General features: G+C 43.7%; 2 protein-coding genes across 2 annotated transcripts; both read right to left on the reverse strand.

The window, feature by feature from the left end:
- Window positions 1-284: 284 nt before the first annotated feature.
- c6 (complement component 6) lies at window positions 285-9,075 on the reverse strand. The gene is made up of 18 exons (XM_057019190.1): window positions 8,921-9,075; window positions 8,341-8,504; window positions 8,116-8,272; window positions 7,839-7,983; window positions 7,602-7,743; window positions 7,121-7,259; window positions 5,735-5,941; window positions 5,402-5,645; window positions 4,989-5,111; window positions 4,158-4,324; window positions 3,852-4,077; window positions 3,365-3,533; window positions 3,176-3,287; window positions 1,759-1,891; window positions 1,472-1,666; window positions 1,310-1,397; window positions 945-1,189; window positions 285-598 (listed from the first exon to the last, which is right to left on the reverse strand). Exons 2-18 carry the CDS (start codon window positions 8,484-8,486, stop codon window positions 417-419), a joined length of 2,820 nt encoding a protein of 939 aa, XP_056875170.1. The 5' UTR covers window positions 8,487-8,504; window positions 8,921-9,075; the 3' UTR covers window positions 285-416.
- Window positions 9,076-11,020: 1,945 nt separating this feature from the next.
- LOC130517426 (regulator of G-protein signaling 7-binding protein B-like) lies at window positions 11,021-16,496 on the reverse strand. Its single transcript, XM_057019293.1, has 6 exons — window positions 16,006-16,496; window positions 15,693-15,865; window positions 15,187-15,317; window positions 14,307-14,445; window positions 14,154-14,224; window positions 11,021-12,334 (listed from the first exon to the last, which is right to left on the reverse strand). Exons 1-6 carry the CDS (start codon window positions 16,132-16,134, stop codon window positions 12,243-12,245), a joined length of 735 nt encoding a protein of 244 aa, XP_056875273.1. The 5' UTR covers window positions 16,135-16,496; the 3' UTR covers window positions 11,021-12,242.
- Between the last annotated feature and the right edge of the window lie 1,058 nt (window positions 16,497-17,554).

Consider the following 17,554-nt stretch of genomic DNA (forward strand, 5'->3'; position numbering starts at 1 on the left):
CTTTCTTGTCCTCCCTCCAGGTTCCCAGTGTTGATCTTGCCCTTTAGTTTGAATTATTTAAGACCAAGCCTAACTGTCCATATGTTCATCGACAACTTTCCTATTTCCACCAGTAAAGCTGGAACTGGAGTAGTTAAAAAAAAGCTCCACTATATGAAATCTATAAATGTCAGAAAGATAGGCAAAATAAGCCAAGACTTCAGCAATATGCCTTTTTGGGATATAGAATCTTACAGAAACTGACAGAAATAAAACAACATTTTTTTAAAAAGAAAAAAGCAGGATACTTGAGATCATTTTTATTTATTAGTCCATGAAAAGACCTTTTTATCCATCACCATTTGGCTGAAGAGTATCAATACATGAGGGCACTTTTCAACCTGTTTCATTAAAAGCAGTTGTAGATATAAAAATGATCATCTGGACTCACAGACACCTTCGCTGAGAATCTCAAAATCATAGTTTGCACACTTGAGTGCAGCCATGGAGCAAAGGTCCATGCTTCGAGCCCTCGGAGACCTGGTGAGCTTAATACAGAACATTTGCTGCTCATCACGCTCACAGTTCCTTGCAGATTTGCACTCACACTTCTTAGATGCTGAAAAGAAAGAAAAAGTTTGACATAATAATGTTAAAATATGGAAAAATCATGTGGAAATGATGTAAACAAAGTGGAGTGTGAACCTAAACTAACCACATCCACACAGTCTTATCAACCTTCTCTGACAAGAAGATTGACCTGAAGGAGATCAAGATTCGGTCTTTACCAATGAAGCGTTCCATCCCCCGTGGGTGGACGAGCACCAAATATTTTACAATTACTCAGATTTTTTTTTTAGTAAGTTAGAGATATGACCTTTTATGCCGGTCAGTTTTTGAAGAACCGGTTACACTGATATCAAAAATAATTTCGAGGTTCTATAGAACCAAGAGAGTTTCCTCACCGGTGCAGGTTTCCCACTGGTAGCAGGTGTCCAGACCACACATTTGCCGAACAGGGCTCTTTGAGGACATTTGAGCTCTGAATTTGATCCACTCCAGTTTGCCAGATACGGCTGGATCACACACCCCCTCGCTGATGAAAAAGAGCGGATCACCATGGCAGCGCCCGACGTGGAAGGTGCAGAGGGACACTGACACAGCCACACCAACATCTGTGTTCAGGATGCAGAGGGCCTCTGGCTGGGAACTATTCACACATCCGCTCATGTCATTATCACTGCACACCAAGTTCTCTTATACACACAAAGCAGAACACCTAAAAACAGAAATGCACAGGATAATCTAGAATAGAGGATCAGTAGCTCACAGACAGCTGTCTCGTGCCATACAGACACACTGGGATCCCTGTAGCGTCTGTCCAGGACGACACTGACCATCAGGAACAAACGGCTCCTCTACGACAGAAGAGAGACGTTTGCAGTCTCACTGATGTTTTCATCGAATAACAGTGCTGTACCATCAACTGTACCATCGGTGCAGCGCAGGTCAGGGGGTAATGGAGGTTCCCAGGTGAGACTGTTGCCACAAGTGAAGGAGCTGTGAGGCTGAGGAAACAGGCCCTGCTGTTTACAGTTCAAACCCACGAGATCTCCCACTCTGTATTCGTCTTTGTTGGGGTACAGAATCATGTAATCAGGAACCGCGGGAGGAAGGCACACTTTCCCTAAAGATTCCCAAGGGCAGATTTCAAGAACCAGATTATACAAGCAGGTTAGAGTGATACTGATCTCAGCCTGTGTCACTGAACACACTCACTGAGGCATTTTCCTTGTGGCTGACTCCATGTCCCATCAGGCAGGCAGTTTATGAACTGGAAGCCCTCCAAGTCAAAACCAGTGTAGCACTGGAACTCCTCATCCTCACCGAAGAGATAATACTGCTTTGCTTTCTGTAACAAGTGAAGATATAGGTGTTGGGGTCAAATACCCACCTGCTCACAGTGCTGCCCACGTTCAATCACAGTTACTAAATTCTTAATACTTTCACTCAAAAAGGTTGTGTGATTAGTGTTGCTCCCCTGATGTGTTCCAAAAGCTTTACTGTCATTGGATTAAAAATCTAATTCCGCCAGTTCCTTCCTAACTAAGCTGAAAGCAAAATATTAGGTACATTATATTAATGTAAATTTAACAAAAGAGATCACATAACTCCTGTAATGGCGTCGCTTCATTGGCTGCCCGTTAAATTTAGAATAATTTTTAAAATCCTTCTTTTGACCTACAAGGTCCTCAGATGCCTAGCTCCATCCTACCTAGAGGAGCTAGTGATACCTTACCAGCCCAATAGACCGCTCCGCTCTCAGAACGCTGGTCTGCTAGTGGTTCCCAGAGTCTCTAGGGGTAGAATGGGGGGCCAAGCATTTAGCTACCAGGCCCCCCTGCTATGGAACCAGCTCCCTGTCCAGTTACGGGAGGCTGACTCGCTACTTTTAAGATCAGACTTAATACCTTCCTCTTTGAAAAAGATTATTGTTACTAATTCTGTAGTTCCAGTTATTATCATAAACAGACAAACTATCATACTTAGGGGGTCGTCTAATCATTAGGTCACATCTTAGTTATGCTGTTATAGGCCAAGGCTGCCGGGGTCCAGAAACATGATCACCTGACAGGCCTCTGTCACCCCACTGGGTCATGGCTCCTCTCCTCTCCTCTCCTCTCCTCCTCTCCTCTCCTCTCCTCTCCTCTCCTCTCCTCTCCCCTCCCCTCTCCCCTCCCCTCCCCTCCCCTCCCCTCTCCTCTCCTCTCCTCTTCTCTCCTCTCCTCTCTCCTCTCCTCTCCTCTCCTCTCCTCCTCTCCTCTCCTCTCCTCTCCTCTCCTCTCTTTCTCCTCTCCTCTCCTCTCCTCCTCTCCTCTCCTCTCCTCTCCTCTCCTCTCCTCTCCTCTCCTCTCCTCTCTCTCTATCCCCCCCCAATCAGCAGGAGGGTCCCCCTACATGAGCCTGGTCCTTCTCAAGGTTTCTTCCTGTTAAAGGGGAGTTTTTCCTTGCCACTGTTGCTTCTCTGGGGTCAGGCCCTGGGATTCTGGAAAGCACCTTGAAACAATTTTGATTGTAAAAGACACTATATAAATAAAGATTGATTTGATTTGATTTTGATTTGATTTAAATTAGCTGCTCAGACATGGTAATGTGGGGGCCTATTCTGAACTCACTAACAGACTAAATTTGTTACCCTGAGGAAGCTGTAGGGGGGGCTCTTTGGCCTCAAACAGCCTTGAACACCAGGAGGGAGCTCATCTTTCCAACCAACAGTAAAGTCATCATCATTGTCACAGGTCTGCTGTCTGCACACAAAACCCAAAAGTTTTAAAGTTGCATGCAAATAAAAAACAACTGTTTATTTGAAATGTTTTATATTTACTTTTGGAAAATGGAGACATGACACGGATCCTCCTCTCTGCTATGACCGCTGCAGGGCTGACCACCTCTGAGGGGGGCAGGATTATCACACCGCCGAGTTCGGTGTCTCCTCATTGTAGATCCACAGCTACTCCATGGCCCCCAGCAGCTCCAGTAACCATCCACACGCTCTGTTTATATAGTGACAAGAGCACTGGTGATTAATGCTTATCAAGAGTTAACCAGAACAGTAAAAATAATGTGTTAACATCAAACATAGTTTAGATTTTTGTCAAAAAGTATTGGTCAAATATGCAGAGTGTATAATTGTCTGAAATGAGTGAAAATAGTGCATTATTTCATAACCTCACAGAGACGCACAACAAGAATGTCCAAAATTGGAAATCTCACTCCTGAATGACCGACACGCTCATGTTATCTAACTTTTTCTCTTTCACAAAATAAAAATTGTCATAGATTTTTCACAACTAATAATGGTCTCACAGTACCTGAAGTGTAATCAGGAGCACGTTTCTCACAGTGCAGTCCAAATGTGCCAACCTCACAGACACACTTGCACTCTGTGCCAGCCAGAACCGGTCTGGCATTGTTGGGACAGGGGGCACACTTGCAAGAATCAAACTCATCCAAGTACTGCAACAGGGCCTTCCTCAAGTGGCGCCTCTTTGTGACGGCACATGGGATACCCCTCACCAGATCTATGATCGGGTTCACCTGTAAAAGACATACAGAAAAAAACACAGACATTAACTTTTTGATTGACTGAAGTTATTTGCACTGGTACTTGATTTTACCGTGCTCTCCACCACAGCAGGGTTGTCCAGAACAGACTTGGCCCAGTTCTTGAAGGACACTTGGTTCGGAGTTGAGCCTTGTCTCTCCCAAGCCAGAGCGGCTGCCTCTCTGGTTCGACCTCCTCTCACCATAGAGTACGACTTTTCTGCTGCCTGTATGTACGAACCTGGAGAAAAAGAAGTGTCGGCAAATCGGATTGCTCAAATTGGATCTTGAAGCCCATGTGTCCACTCTGCCATTTGCAAGTATTCAGCTCAGACTATGCTGTGTTGGCACTCCAGAGCCTGATGGCATTGGTTGTCATGGTAACAAGGTTGGTGTTGACATGCTATATCAACATAGACAACACAGAAGCATGGGCAGTGATACAATGGACATGCAACAACTCGCTTTCAAGTTTGTACTCGCGGTTTCGAGACATGGCTGAACTTTGTCTTCCTCCACGGTGCAACATCCTCCTTGTTGCTCATGATGCTGCGTGCTACAAGATGGATGCGCTTCTTGCTGAACGTCGTCTTATTAACATCTCTGTCTTGATGACAGTCATTGTTTGTCGCCCTGCAGTCATGCAACAGGCCAAACGCTGATGCCACAGGCAGACGGACACGTCGACACTGAAGTCACATGTGTTGAATTGGATTTGAATCTGATTTGAAACCACCTCCAGGAATGGTTTGATTCCTTCTTGGAAAAATGGAATTTGTGCTGTTGACGCTACATGAAACCAGATTCAGTCAGGACCAAAATCCAATTTGAGACCACAGTGTGAACCAGGCCTAATATAAGGTTGGACTATCATAAAAGGAAAAAACTGTTGTAACTGATGTTACCTTGATATTTCTCAGTCATCCGATCATCAGAGCATCGACGGACACTGCTGTGTTGACTGTAGAGAATAATGGTCCAGGTGGTCTCTTGAGCCAAACAGCCTCTAATGTGTTCTTCCGTTGTGGCTGTTAGAGAGAGCAGAGCCATGTAATGCCAAACAAACAAACCAAAAAATCATGCCTCCGAGCTAATAAAATGCTACCCATGTATCAAAGACCCATTGAATTCACTTCTTCTACGTTTAAAGAAGAAGCCACTATATTTTTTTCACTGGATGTGCCCATGACTAATTTCCTCTAACCCCAACATGTTTTTTGGATATCAAACTTCCTGAGGAGACAAATTTTCAAATTTACTGTCTGTATCTCTATTTTCAAGTCAACAATTATTTTAATTGTCATGGTTCATTTTGCACCTGAGCTTTTGAGCTCCTCTCGACTGTACTGGTACAGCAAGTCATAACGGCCTCCCAGGACCCCTGAGTGGTAGTAGTGTGTCCCAAAGCGTTGAAAGATTTCCCTGTAAAGGGCATAGTTGTACTCCAGAGGGAGAGCATGAAGAAACTGGAGAAAGGGTTGTGAAAGGACAAGGTTCTCAGAGTCCATCATCTTAAATGTGGACACTGGCAGAACTTGGTGCACCCGCAAAAACTTGGAATCCTGCAGAAGGGAAAACCACATAAAGGATGTTGAAACCAGAACAACCATGTTTTGGCTCAGTAACACGTGTGTGTGCATGTGTCACTCACTATTTTCTTTGAAGCATCTAAAGCCAACTTGGTAGTGGTCTTACTCATAAAACTCTCATGGTTGAAAAATAAAGGCAGGAAAATGAATGGCAACAAAAGGCTGCTTTGAGATCCTCGGCCCTTCTCTGATGAAATGGACTTCTTGAGATTAATGGACTGAGTGTGGAGTGGCTGAGGCTCAGTGCTGAAGTCCTCCACCACTCCAACCTTGACAGAAAAAACAATGTGTCAATGAGGAACTCCTTTAACAGGCGGTGCTTTTAAAAAAAATCATTTGAAGAGTAAACACAAACGTAATCAGTCAACCATTTTTTAGGGTTAGGGTCATAAGTTTTCATACCCTGGCAGAATTTGAAATTGTGGCCATTTTTTGAAAATCTGGTGGATCATAGGGATATCTTTAGATCACATAGAGATGGTGCTCAGGTTGAGAACTGTTTGTGTGTAACTACCGTCTCTTTATAACTAGTTAGTGAGTTCCTTATCTCTGAACAGATTTTCTGCATATGGAGACAAAGAGAAAGCAAAAGAGCTGTCCGGGGACCTGGGATAAATGGCAACTGGAAATTATAAATCAGGAAAGGATATAAAATGTTATCCAGACATGAAAAAGCCTGTCAGTGTTGTTCAAACTGTTAATCCATGGTCCGTTAGATCAGTAAAGATTTCAGCCATGGTGGCCAGGGAAAGTGTTCAGGGTGCAGAGGAAGACCCACAAGCAACTTCATGTGAGCTCAGGCTCCTGGAAGCGCACCTGTTCAGCAAAACAGCCTGGTTATCATACGTTCATGCATCCAACAATGTGACCTCAATGGAAGCCTGAACAAGCATTGAGCCACCTAGGGGATGTCTGATGTGTTCAGGTCATGTAAGACACACAAAGACCACCCGGCTGAAGCCCATCCCAGAAGAGCAGCCTTACCAGCTGAGAAAATAAAGGGCCTCAATGGCAACTATGGCAAAAGACTGCAAGTCATCAGGCTGCATGATGCTGTAGGGGGCAGTAAACAGTTGGATGTAAAACTATGCAAACTTTTGACCCTTTGAAGAGAATGCGCACAACTTCAGGTTCAGATCCTGCCAGGGAAGGTAAAAACGTGACCTCCAATCTTTCATAATGATGAAACCTGGATCCTGACAGTTGCACCCTACAGTAATAATATGGTAACAAGTAGACAAGCTGCCATCTTCTCAAACTGGCATGCGACATCTATGAATTAGGAGCTATCCTGAATAAGGCTTTTAAGGCTTTGAGTTTATTATGCTGTTTATCTTCTGTAGTCTATAAAATAGCTGTTGATTACTGGACTTTTCAGACTCAATTCCACATATGTAAGACAAGTCCGGCTTAATTGAACAATACAAGTTGTTTCAAACGAGAAAAACCTTAATATCAAAGTTGGCAAAATTATGAGGGATTCGGTGGTAGAGGGTTGTAGACTGAGGCCTCTTAATGTTGCACACTGCTCCCATAAACATGTTGTCCAATACGGCTCCTCGCGGCTCCTCTGCCATAGCATCGAACCTTGGACAGAAATCAGCAGTTTTAATAGGCTGTTGGACTCGGCAATACACACACACACACACACACACACGCACACACACACAGACACACACACACACAGTAATGTTAAACTGATACATTGATTTTTTGACAGACAGACAGACAGACAGACAGACAGACAGACAGACAGACAGACAGATAGACAGATAGATAGATAGATAGATAGATAGATAGATAGATAGATAGATAGATAGATAGATAGATAGATTCAAAAACTCAGATTAAAGAATGGTATTAACAAGAGCTAACACCTCTAACCCTTTTCTTCTAACTCCACTGTGACCCTTTAATCTTTAAGCCTACCCATTTCCCACCAAGTCTGCTCCTGGAGCTACTCTCTTCTCAGCAGGACACACAGTTTTGAAGTCAAGGCAGTCTCTCTCATCGGAGTTATCTCCACAGTCATTCTGTTTGTTACATGTCAGTGTCTGGTTGATGCAGCGTCCTGCAGGGAAAGAATGCTGATTGTGAATGAAGATCAGAGAACGACAAAGGGTGAGTCTTATCTTGGATAATCATAGCCACACCCAAACTGCTGACCATTGTCACACTTAAAGTTGTCCCTGCAGTCGATGGGTGCTAACTTGCACTCAGTGGAAGGGTAGCAGGGTCTCTCCTCAGCCAACTCCACACTGCAGGCAGAGCCACCGAACTGGGATGGCGTCAGGACCGCCCGGGTCCGAAACTGTGGCAGCAGATCCAGATCACTCCATTAAAAACACATTTTAAGCCAAACATTTACAGGTTATATGGAGCAAGATGCAAACAAGGTATGAAAGGTGGATTTGTGACTTCAAACATCTGTAGACATTCTTGCCTGTTTTTTAGCACAGGGGGAGCAGTCGGACCATGGGCTGAAATCCGTCAGGAGGCAGTTGATGGGACAGCTATGCTCATTGCAGGCTCTACTGTCCTGCTTCTGACACAGCTGGGAGCAGCTGCTCTTCCAATAATAATCATCATACTGAAAGTTTCTGTCAAACAATCAAAACAAAATCACTTTTTCCTCCAGGACCTGTGGCTATGATCTCTGCTGTCTTACCTCTGACGGTACTGGACACCGTGGTTGCAGGTTCTGGAGCAGGCAGACCAGGATCCCCATGAATAGCGCTCACAGAAACAAGCCAAACCTACTGACGTCCAGCCCATGAGCTGAAGCAGCACCACCAGTTGGCTGCAAGGAGCCATGAGGGAAGGTGCCTGAAGCTGGATCAAGAGTGCAGAGCAGTGGTGGTAATCTTTCCTACAGTGTTGCATCTTCTGTATGAACAGAAGGTGACTGCTCCTACGCTTTTTTAACCACTTGGCAAAAGGTTGTCTCGCCATAAAACATCTGCGTTGCGTAGATCTACTTTAAGCCTTAAAATGGCAGAGTGGGAGATAACCTCTGAAATATTATCTCCTGTTCTTGAGTTAAACGGTTTCATCTTTTGCGTTTTCTTTGTATGATTTCATATTTTTAGGATTTTTAATCTTTTGTATTTAAATCCGTTTTTTTTAATTTCCCCTTAAATATGTGACTGCCACAGAAAACAAAAGAGGAAAGGATGCACAACCGCACGGTACTGCTGGTCAGCAGTTGTGTTTTTCTGGTGTGTTTTGTAAAGAAAGATCTGACTCACCAAATGAAGGTTTGTTCTTCTTAAGTCTGAACTTCTGGGGCTGAATAATAGAGCCTGGCAGCATCAGAGTGTCCAGCAGCATTTAAACTCTCCAGCCAGCCCCTCCTGGCTAATCAAGATGTGTGTGTGTGTGTGTGTGTGTGTGTGTGTGTGTGTGTGTGTGTGTGTGTGTGTGTGTGGTGTGTGTGGTGTGTGTGTGTGTGTGTGTGTGTGTGTGTGTGTGTGTGTTACACCACATTGCTCAATAGGAGTTCACAAACATCTCGGACATTAAACTTCTTCTTCTTGATTTTATTTTTGTAAAGCTTAGCAACATAGTGTTCCCGGCAGATAAGTGCACTGGAATTTCCCGCTGCAGAGACATAAACCAGATGTTTGGGTTTTTAAAAGAGAAAGGAGAAAACAAGTCTTTCTCTGGCAACTAGGAACTCCAGAGCAGACACTAATGAGTGAATATAAAAATGAATCTGGAGCCAAAAATAAGCAAAAGCCGTGAGAGAGAAAGACAAAAAAGACCTCCTCTGAAAACTTCTGTGCTTTATAGCTATTAGAATATTTTTCCTCTTAAGTCTATTCATAATTTAGAATATAAATTGTACACATGATGCACACGCTGACACAACAATGGGAACGACAGAACTGCATGATACTCTCACCGTCTATATTTGTCTCATCGCTTAGCTGATAATGAGAGTTTCATTATATCAAATTCTCAAATGCAACAGTTTATTAGAGAACAGCACCAAAAGGACCCAATTATACTTGACAATAAAAATACTTTATGTACGGTATTTACTTCCTATTGAACTCTACTCAGTCAATCTTTGCGTGACACTTTTTATACATTCAATAGCACAAAATGCCTCACGGGGGGTAAAAACAACAAGTCCTGGAACCTGACTGATGCCTCTGTAGGAGTGTAGTTGTTTACAAATATGATGCCTCATTTACTTGATTAAAATCAAGTTTCAGAATTATACCTAAACATGGTAATCCACCATTTGCTCACTCCATCCAGACCAGTGTTTAGTAAAATTACTGGAGTCCAGTTTGTTCTTCTTCAGAAGGGGCTTCATCACCAGTGGTTTATGATGCAATGCGCCATTTATAACAGCTGTTCTCAAAGCATTGATAAAAACATTTTAACGGTTGTGAGAATCGGATCTTAGAAGCGTGGACTTGCATCAACCAGAAGAACCCTTTTCACTGTTTCCTGGGTTCCAGGTGTGTCAACATTTCAAATTTGTCAAGTTAACAAACTTGATCTGATGGGCGTTTATTTTACTCCTGAAGTCATCTGCAAAGTCCTCGCAAAGGGCACCGCTCGGTATCTTGGAGGGTCTATTTAAGTTAGTGCTCGTGAATTGGTCAAGGGTACAGAAGAGGATTTTGGGGTTAGTTTTATGGTCATTGATTAGTTCGAGAGTTTTTGAAGGCACCATTATAAATTTTGAGGTGTTCACATAATGTTTTATAGTAAACTGTTGACAGATGAGTGATTTTCTCCAAACACAAGACATGAAAGACACTGAGATGATGGGAAGTTGAAAAAAGAGTTTGTTTGAAAAGTGCAAGACTTACTGATGCTAATGCTATTTTAAAGATTAGCATTTACCAGCAAAGAACAGCTATCCACAATATTCTTTTTAGCATTAGGGATGTGCCTTTTGAACCCAATTCAACTCTTGTGGCTGTGAAGAAAAACATCATCCTACAACCTGCGTGTCTTTTTTTAGGGTGGCTGGGCTCAGGTTCAGTGGGAGGAACCAGAGAGGAGCTCAAGGTAGAGCTGCTACTCCTCCGTGTCCAGAGTAGCCAGTTGAGGTGGTTTGGCCATCTGGTCAGGATACCTCCTCAATGACTCCCTGGGGAGGTGTTACCCTGCAGCAGATCTGGGAAAAGCTGTGGAGATGGAGCTTTCCAATGGCCTGGGAATGCTTTGAGATCCCCTGATTGACTGGTGGAATTGGCTGGGGAGAGAAGTGGTTAGGCCTCCACGCTGAGGCTCTTACCCCACCTCCTGGACCCAGAGATAGGTCCACAATGAACCTTGCTGGGCGTTTCTTTGGCCATTTCAATAATAAAAAAAAAGAAGCATCATCATCCTCATTTAAGAGTTTATTCAGAGTAACTTTATTTACAGCGCATCAAAACTCATCCCCACCAAAACTTATTTTACCAGTTGTCTGACGAGACCTGCTATGGTCAACAGCATCTAATGATGTGTTTTCAAGACACATGAAATGGATAAGGGATCAGAAGTTTGTCTCTGTGTTTGGTGGAATTATATTTGCTACCAGCAGAAGCGATATTAATATAAAATCCAAAATTTGTAAAAAAGAAAATTCATCAATGAGCTCAATAAATCTACAAGAGTCCTTGAAGAATACGACTAAAGCGGACGATGCGACAATTCTTCGATTCTTCTCCTGGAGGACAGAGTATCACATCAATGACACACAGATCTAAATGAATTATATTTACTATGGTGACAATATTAGAATTCCCAAAACCATAGAAATGGAGTTATTTCCAGAAGTGAGATAGTCAAAGCTCTGCCTTAACCTTCTCAGGGATGAAGACAACAATGAGCTCTTGACAGCCTGACGGTAGGACAACATTCCAAAGGCCTCCGACTCGACATGATTTTGATCAGGGTATTAAAAACTGCAGTCTTGTTCACAACCGTCTTCATTTTCCCCCACATGTATTGAAATTAAAGCTCAGATTCAGCACACAGCAAAGAAGGAGCACAGGTGGTGTGTGATGCTAACAATTAGCTGCAGTCTTTGAAAAGACTAAACCAAACAGCAGGACAGGGAGGCAGGTGAAAAATGGAAGTGCCAGTGCATCTCCAGCATATGTACATTTTGATTCTATTTCTTTTTACATACATTTACAAAAGAATCAGGAGATACGTGCAAAAAACTAGAGGTCAAAAGCAACAGACAAGTCAATAATATTGCAAAGAGAACCTGAAGGTATTAGTGAATGAAAGACAGATACATGTATTTACCATCTGCTTTCCTCTATAGGCACAATGCCTGATGGTTCAATATATCAGTGGTGCCAGTGAAAAATAAATCCAAATTCCTTTAAAGCCTAAGACAAAAAAACAGAAATGACATACAGGCAGGAAAAAAATACGGGATGGAGAAGACAAATGGGATCAAATAAAATCAATAAAATTCTCGAACTAAACGATTCAGACAATCCTGAGAGCCAGAAAATAGAGCGATCAAATGGAAAAGCAAATAAACGAGGATGCGCTCATATTTGATTGGCTATAGAGCAGATGAGAGAAGACGGAGCGTCGAGAGGCTCAGCCAGACACCACGCAGCAGAGCCCCGGGAAGCGTCTCTTCCTCTGCCTGACCAGCGGATGCGGAGTCAGATTCAACAAGCTGCTGTCATCTGCAACCATCAAACACTCTGTTAGCAGGCATCACATAGAGAAGCATATAATAAAAGACGTCTACCCAAAACGCCACCAACATTTTCACCGTTTTAATTCTGTGGTTATACTTCAACTTCCTGTTTTATTTAGACGGCCATTTTCTCACTCACTCACACGTCCTGAGAATAACCTCGAGCCCTCAGGAGCCTCTCGTTAGCAGAGTCCATGTGAACGTGAGCTTTTCTCATTTATCTTTGAAAGACAATAGCGTGGAGGAAGAGAACAGGTAACCCTTTTTGGTAGACACACTAAACCCTGAGATTGCCAACCCAAAGTTTTCTCTTATGTTAAAAGCGCGGAGCCGCCTGATGCTCTGATGGTTCGGGAAGGTTGACTGTAAACGGTGCACTTTAGACAGCATGCCATGTTCTTGGGCTGGGTAGTAAGCTGGACACACGGAAGCTAGCGCTGCACCAGCACTTTTGTATGCCAAAAGGTGAGGATGAGGACATGTTTGACACAATTTTTGGTGTTTTTTTCATTCACAAAGCCAGCCAAGACTTGCTACAAGCTTTTCAATGAATGTTTTCAGTAATCCAGGTCAAACAGCCAGGAAGTCTTTCCAAAAGAAAAGCTGGGACTGATCTGTTTCATCACAGTGGGAAAAAATACCTGCAGTAATCGATTATCAAACTATCCATGAGATGTGCTGCCATATGATTCCAGACATGGAACTCCTCAGGTTCTGTACGGTGACAGTGGACCCTGCTACTGTGGCAAGGGCTTTCAGAACGGTGCTGAGGAAAAGGATTTTTTGTGATTTGATTTTGTGTGAATGGGATTTCAAGCCCCCTTATGCCCAGTCAAAATGGGGAAGCAGAGAAAGGAGCGCACAGCGTCAAACAACAACTCAAGAAGGACCTAGACAGCAGCTCAGACACTTTGTAGGCTCTCCTGAGCAGCAGAGCCACTAGAACATGCAAAATGTTCTGAGCTTCTGAGGAGATTCATCAGAATCTGAAATATCTCCAAAAGAGACACAAGATGAACTATGACACTAGCCTGAGATGAGAGTGCGAGCAGAGGCGTCCCACATCTACACTTGTAAACATTTGCACGTAACACGTGGCTTTGCCATAAATAAACGCCATCCATCTATGAACAGGTGCACTCTTTGGTGTGCTCAAGGTGGTGGCAGCACCTTGTGATTCTTCAGGGCTGCATCTCTGCTCAACGTGCAGAGGCGACATAGATCGGTCAGCCACACGGGGCCCGAGGGAGGTGTGCCGTAAAGCCGTCTCAATATTATGAATCAGGCCCTGACAGGGACATGGAACAAGGCTGAACTGGCCAAATGAAAGGTTTCTCTTGTTTTATTGAAAACAGCCTTCGTTCCAGTGAAGATCAACTTCTATTGAAAGTTCAGTTGTTTATAATATATAGATTATATAGATCTATAAAACAGTTGTATCATTTCCTATGAAGCGTTTAGTGTCGGTGACACAAACCTCAGCTCAACTTAGGGGGAGCTGGTAGTTCCAGTCTACCAGCAGGGGGCGCTCTAGTCTCTTCTTTGAAACTGCAGCCATTTTGTCAGTCCAACACTTTTTAGAGATTCTAACAATCACTTTGGTTTTCAGTGGTCTCAGTGAAAACAAATACACATTAAATAATGATCATAATCAACTTTTTTCCAAAGTCTTTTCCAGCTTTTTCAGCTTGACTGCCATATGTGCTGCTGTGGCAACGGGAGTGTTGGGGGGGCGTGGAGGGTATTTTTCCTCAGTGCTGACATGACATGTTCATCGGTGAAAGATTACTGCAAGATTACTGCACCTTGGTTTTTCAGTGGCAATGGCATGGTGTCCCGAAGTTTGCTCAGCAGATTTCGCATTTCTCTCACATCACTGTGAAAAAAACCCAGAAAGACTGTTTGATAAATGAGTTGATACATTTGAGAAGAAAATGTCCGTTTCTCAGTCAGCCTACCTATCTATATTTTCAATGTCCGTTCCCACCAGCCACTGCTCATGTAGGAATTCAATGGGGGAGGAGGACTGCTCTTCCAGGATCGGGACGTCTGAACTTTCATCCATCCTAAAATCCACCTTCGGCTCTGAATCCGTCCCTTGGCATTCAAACAGGAACAGCAGCAAATAAGCAACGATTCTTTGCACTGTTAATAGTCTTTTAATAAATTTAGCTGCCGTCACCAGCCTGACCTTTCAATGACATCAGCTACTCTCTAAGTAGTGCACTAACTAGTGAGGACACCAAGTGGAGGCTGCCCAGTGGGCGGGGTGAGGATCACTGTACCCTATTTATTGCCATCAATATATCCTATAATGTCTTGTGATTCATCCAATACGTCCTAACCATATATCCCATCATCCTTTGCTGCTCCATGTGAGAAGCTTTTTAATGCTGTCGCTAGTTTGTGTGAGTGTCTTAAAGCTGACTTTCAGCTAAATAGTAGGAAATGGTGCATTAAATAATGTGCTCAAACCAGTTCCCTACAGAGTGGATATGGAACAAAGGTATGCTTAGCTAGATAAACTAGAGGCTCTTAAAACTCTAAAAGTAATAAAGTTTCACATTTTAAATGGCCGTTTTGAAAAGAAAGAACACTCCACACCTACGGCTCTATAGCGCCCTCTGATGATTCACTGCTGTACTGCGTGACTAGAAGATCACGTTCTAAAAATCATTCAGTCCAATTTTGGAGCATAATTAAATGTATCATAAACATCATCTACCCATCGGCACCACACACAGAAAAGCCTCAAGCTCGGACCTTCTTACTCTTATATCAGCTTTGGAATTAAGATAAAGTGCAAAGGAAGCAGGAATTTATTTGAAAGATGGGTACTTTTTTTGTGAAGCTGCAGAACCCCCAGGAGACACATGGACTTTAGCATCTCTGTGATGAACATCTCCAGGCAGCACTGTAGCTGGATGAAGAGGCGACAGATCTCTGGATGGATCTCTCCATCCTCCGGCCTTCATTCATGAAGACAAGATGGAGAAAGAAAAGGAAAAATGTCACCGCGTGTTTTCAGACAACAGATTTTCTCAAAGGTTTACTTGAGAAACAAATTAAGGAGAAACCAAAGGTGCTGATCATCACCAATAATGACATTACTCAGAGTTTTCTTCTTATATTTCAGCCTGGACTGAACAAACTACTGTGAAAAGCCTTTTCTTGGCTATTTTTTCCCCTCTTTCGACACAGCGCTTCATATTGTCTTAGGATAACCTCCAAGACTCAAGCAGCTGGATATAGGAGGAATCTACGTCCGTCCAGGAATAAGACATAAAAAAGTAGAAAAGTATTCCTGTGACATTAATTCATTCAAGGTTCCTGCAGCTTGTTACCCTGAAACGGAGATGACGGCCAGGTCCTGGTGGGCTGCCCGGGCCATGGAGCATCCTTTGGTGCGTGTGTGGTGCATCTGAGCCCGCAGAGACGGACAGTCAGCAGACATTTCCCCGACGGCGATGACCTGCTCCCGGTACAGAGCGACGAGGGTGTTAAATTCCTGGACCGTCTGCAAATGAGAGAAGCAGAGGTGTCCCTACTGCCTGTCTGTCTGCCTGCCTGTCTGTCTGTGACACACCTGATGCAAACACACAGCTTTCAGGGCAAACCGCAGTTTCTGCCATCAGTGAATCCCCCTTCCACACTCACCATTCGGCTACCGTCCACCTCTCCCTCCGTGCTCTCCCGGCGGTCCGGCCCGCTCTGCGCCACCTTGATCGGAAAGATGATTCCGACGGACCTTGGGCGCTTTTTCCGCCCATACGGTGCGGAACACATGCATACACAGGCCCGCACCGGAGCCCGGGCCAACACAGACAAACCCTCTCCTGGGCAGCCCTGGGTCTGAGGACGGTTCTGTTCTAACCGTGGAGAAGAACCGTGCAGCGGGCCGGACGGAGCACCAGCAGCCCCGTCTGCATCCCAGCGGAGAGGAGTCACCTTCAGCCCCTCCTGGAGGCGCACAGGGAGGCTTCTCCGTCTTCCTTCCCTCTAGAGATCCAACACACACACACGGTCAAAGGCGGAGCGAGGATTCAGACGAACCCCGGATACAGAACGACTTTACAGAACCCCCAAAGCTGCTCCGCATCAAACACAGCCAGACACATCTATGGCTACAATATGTGGCCCCTCCACAATGTCACGTCCAGGGGCGTGTCTAGAATTCTTTATCTTGGGGGAGGGGGCGCAGCCATATAAGCAGATGGATTAACTATACAGTAATACAGAGAGATTTGAATAAACGAGTCTCATGAACTAACTAAGGTGCCTGTGCACTGTCAATCAATCTTTATTTTTATAGAGTCTGTTACAATGAAAAGTGTCTCTGGGCGCTTCACAGAATCCCAGGGCCTGACCCCCAACAAGCAACAGTGTCCTGAGAGCACTATGTGAACAAATGACATGACATTTTGGCATTTTCTTGACATTGAAGACTATTGTTGGTTTATTTGGATCCACGTTAGATTCTGGAATATACAGTTGTTTAGTGTTCTTCCTCATATGGCAGTTTGAAACAATATTTTGACCATAAACCAGTTCATAACCATCCTGCTTTCATACACTACCTGTATTCTTTAAAGCCAAATACATAAATAAAGAGACAAAAATGGAGAGAGAAAAACTGAATTCTCCTTACATTTTGGGATCAAAAGTTAATTCACTAATGAGACGCACCTCGCATAATTGTCTTCACGCGATCCCATATGTAAATAAATATATTTAAAGCATTTTGTGAAAACAACTTCTCCTCCTTAGGTTATCCTAAGACAATTTGAAATTGAAACCTTGGTAATAGACTCCATGCCCCCATTCTGTACAGCTGAAATCTACCCTCTGATGCCTGCTCAGTACTGATGTTCATCAGAAAATAATTTTAATTTGTCATGGAGTACTAGTGGCATTGCATTTGTAATAATATTTTTAATGAAGTACACGGGTGAGTCATGTAACTTACTTTAACCAGAGACGTTCAGTATTCATGGATGTGCATGTCAGGAGTGCGAACAGGAACCAGGTGCAGCACACGAACAGCAGAGGAGCGTTTAGTGATTGTGATTCTATTTTATTAAGAAACACTTTCAGATCACCAAAGAATACAGCGTTAAAAACTCCGGAAGATAATCCCCCAGGGTCATAATCCTCAGAAAAGAATTAATCGGGCATGAGCACACCGTAGTCTGGCAAAGAGTGAGTG

This window comes from Takifugu flavidus, chromosome 20, assembly GCF_003711565.1.
Source record: "Takifugu flavidus isolate HTHZ2018 chromosome 20, ASM371156v2, whole genome shotgun sequence".
NCBI classification, from domain to species: domain Eukaryota; kingdom Metazoa; phylum Chordata; class Actinopteri; order Tetraodontiformes; family Tetraodontidae; genus Takifugu; species Takifugu flavidus.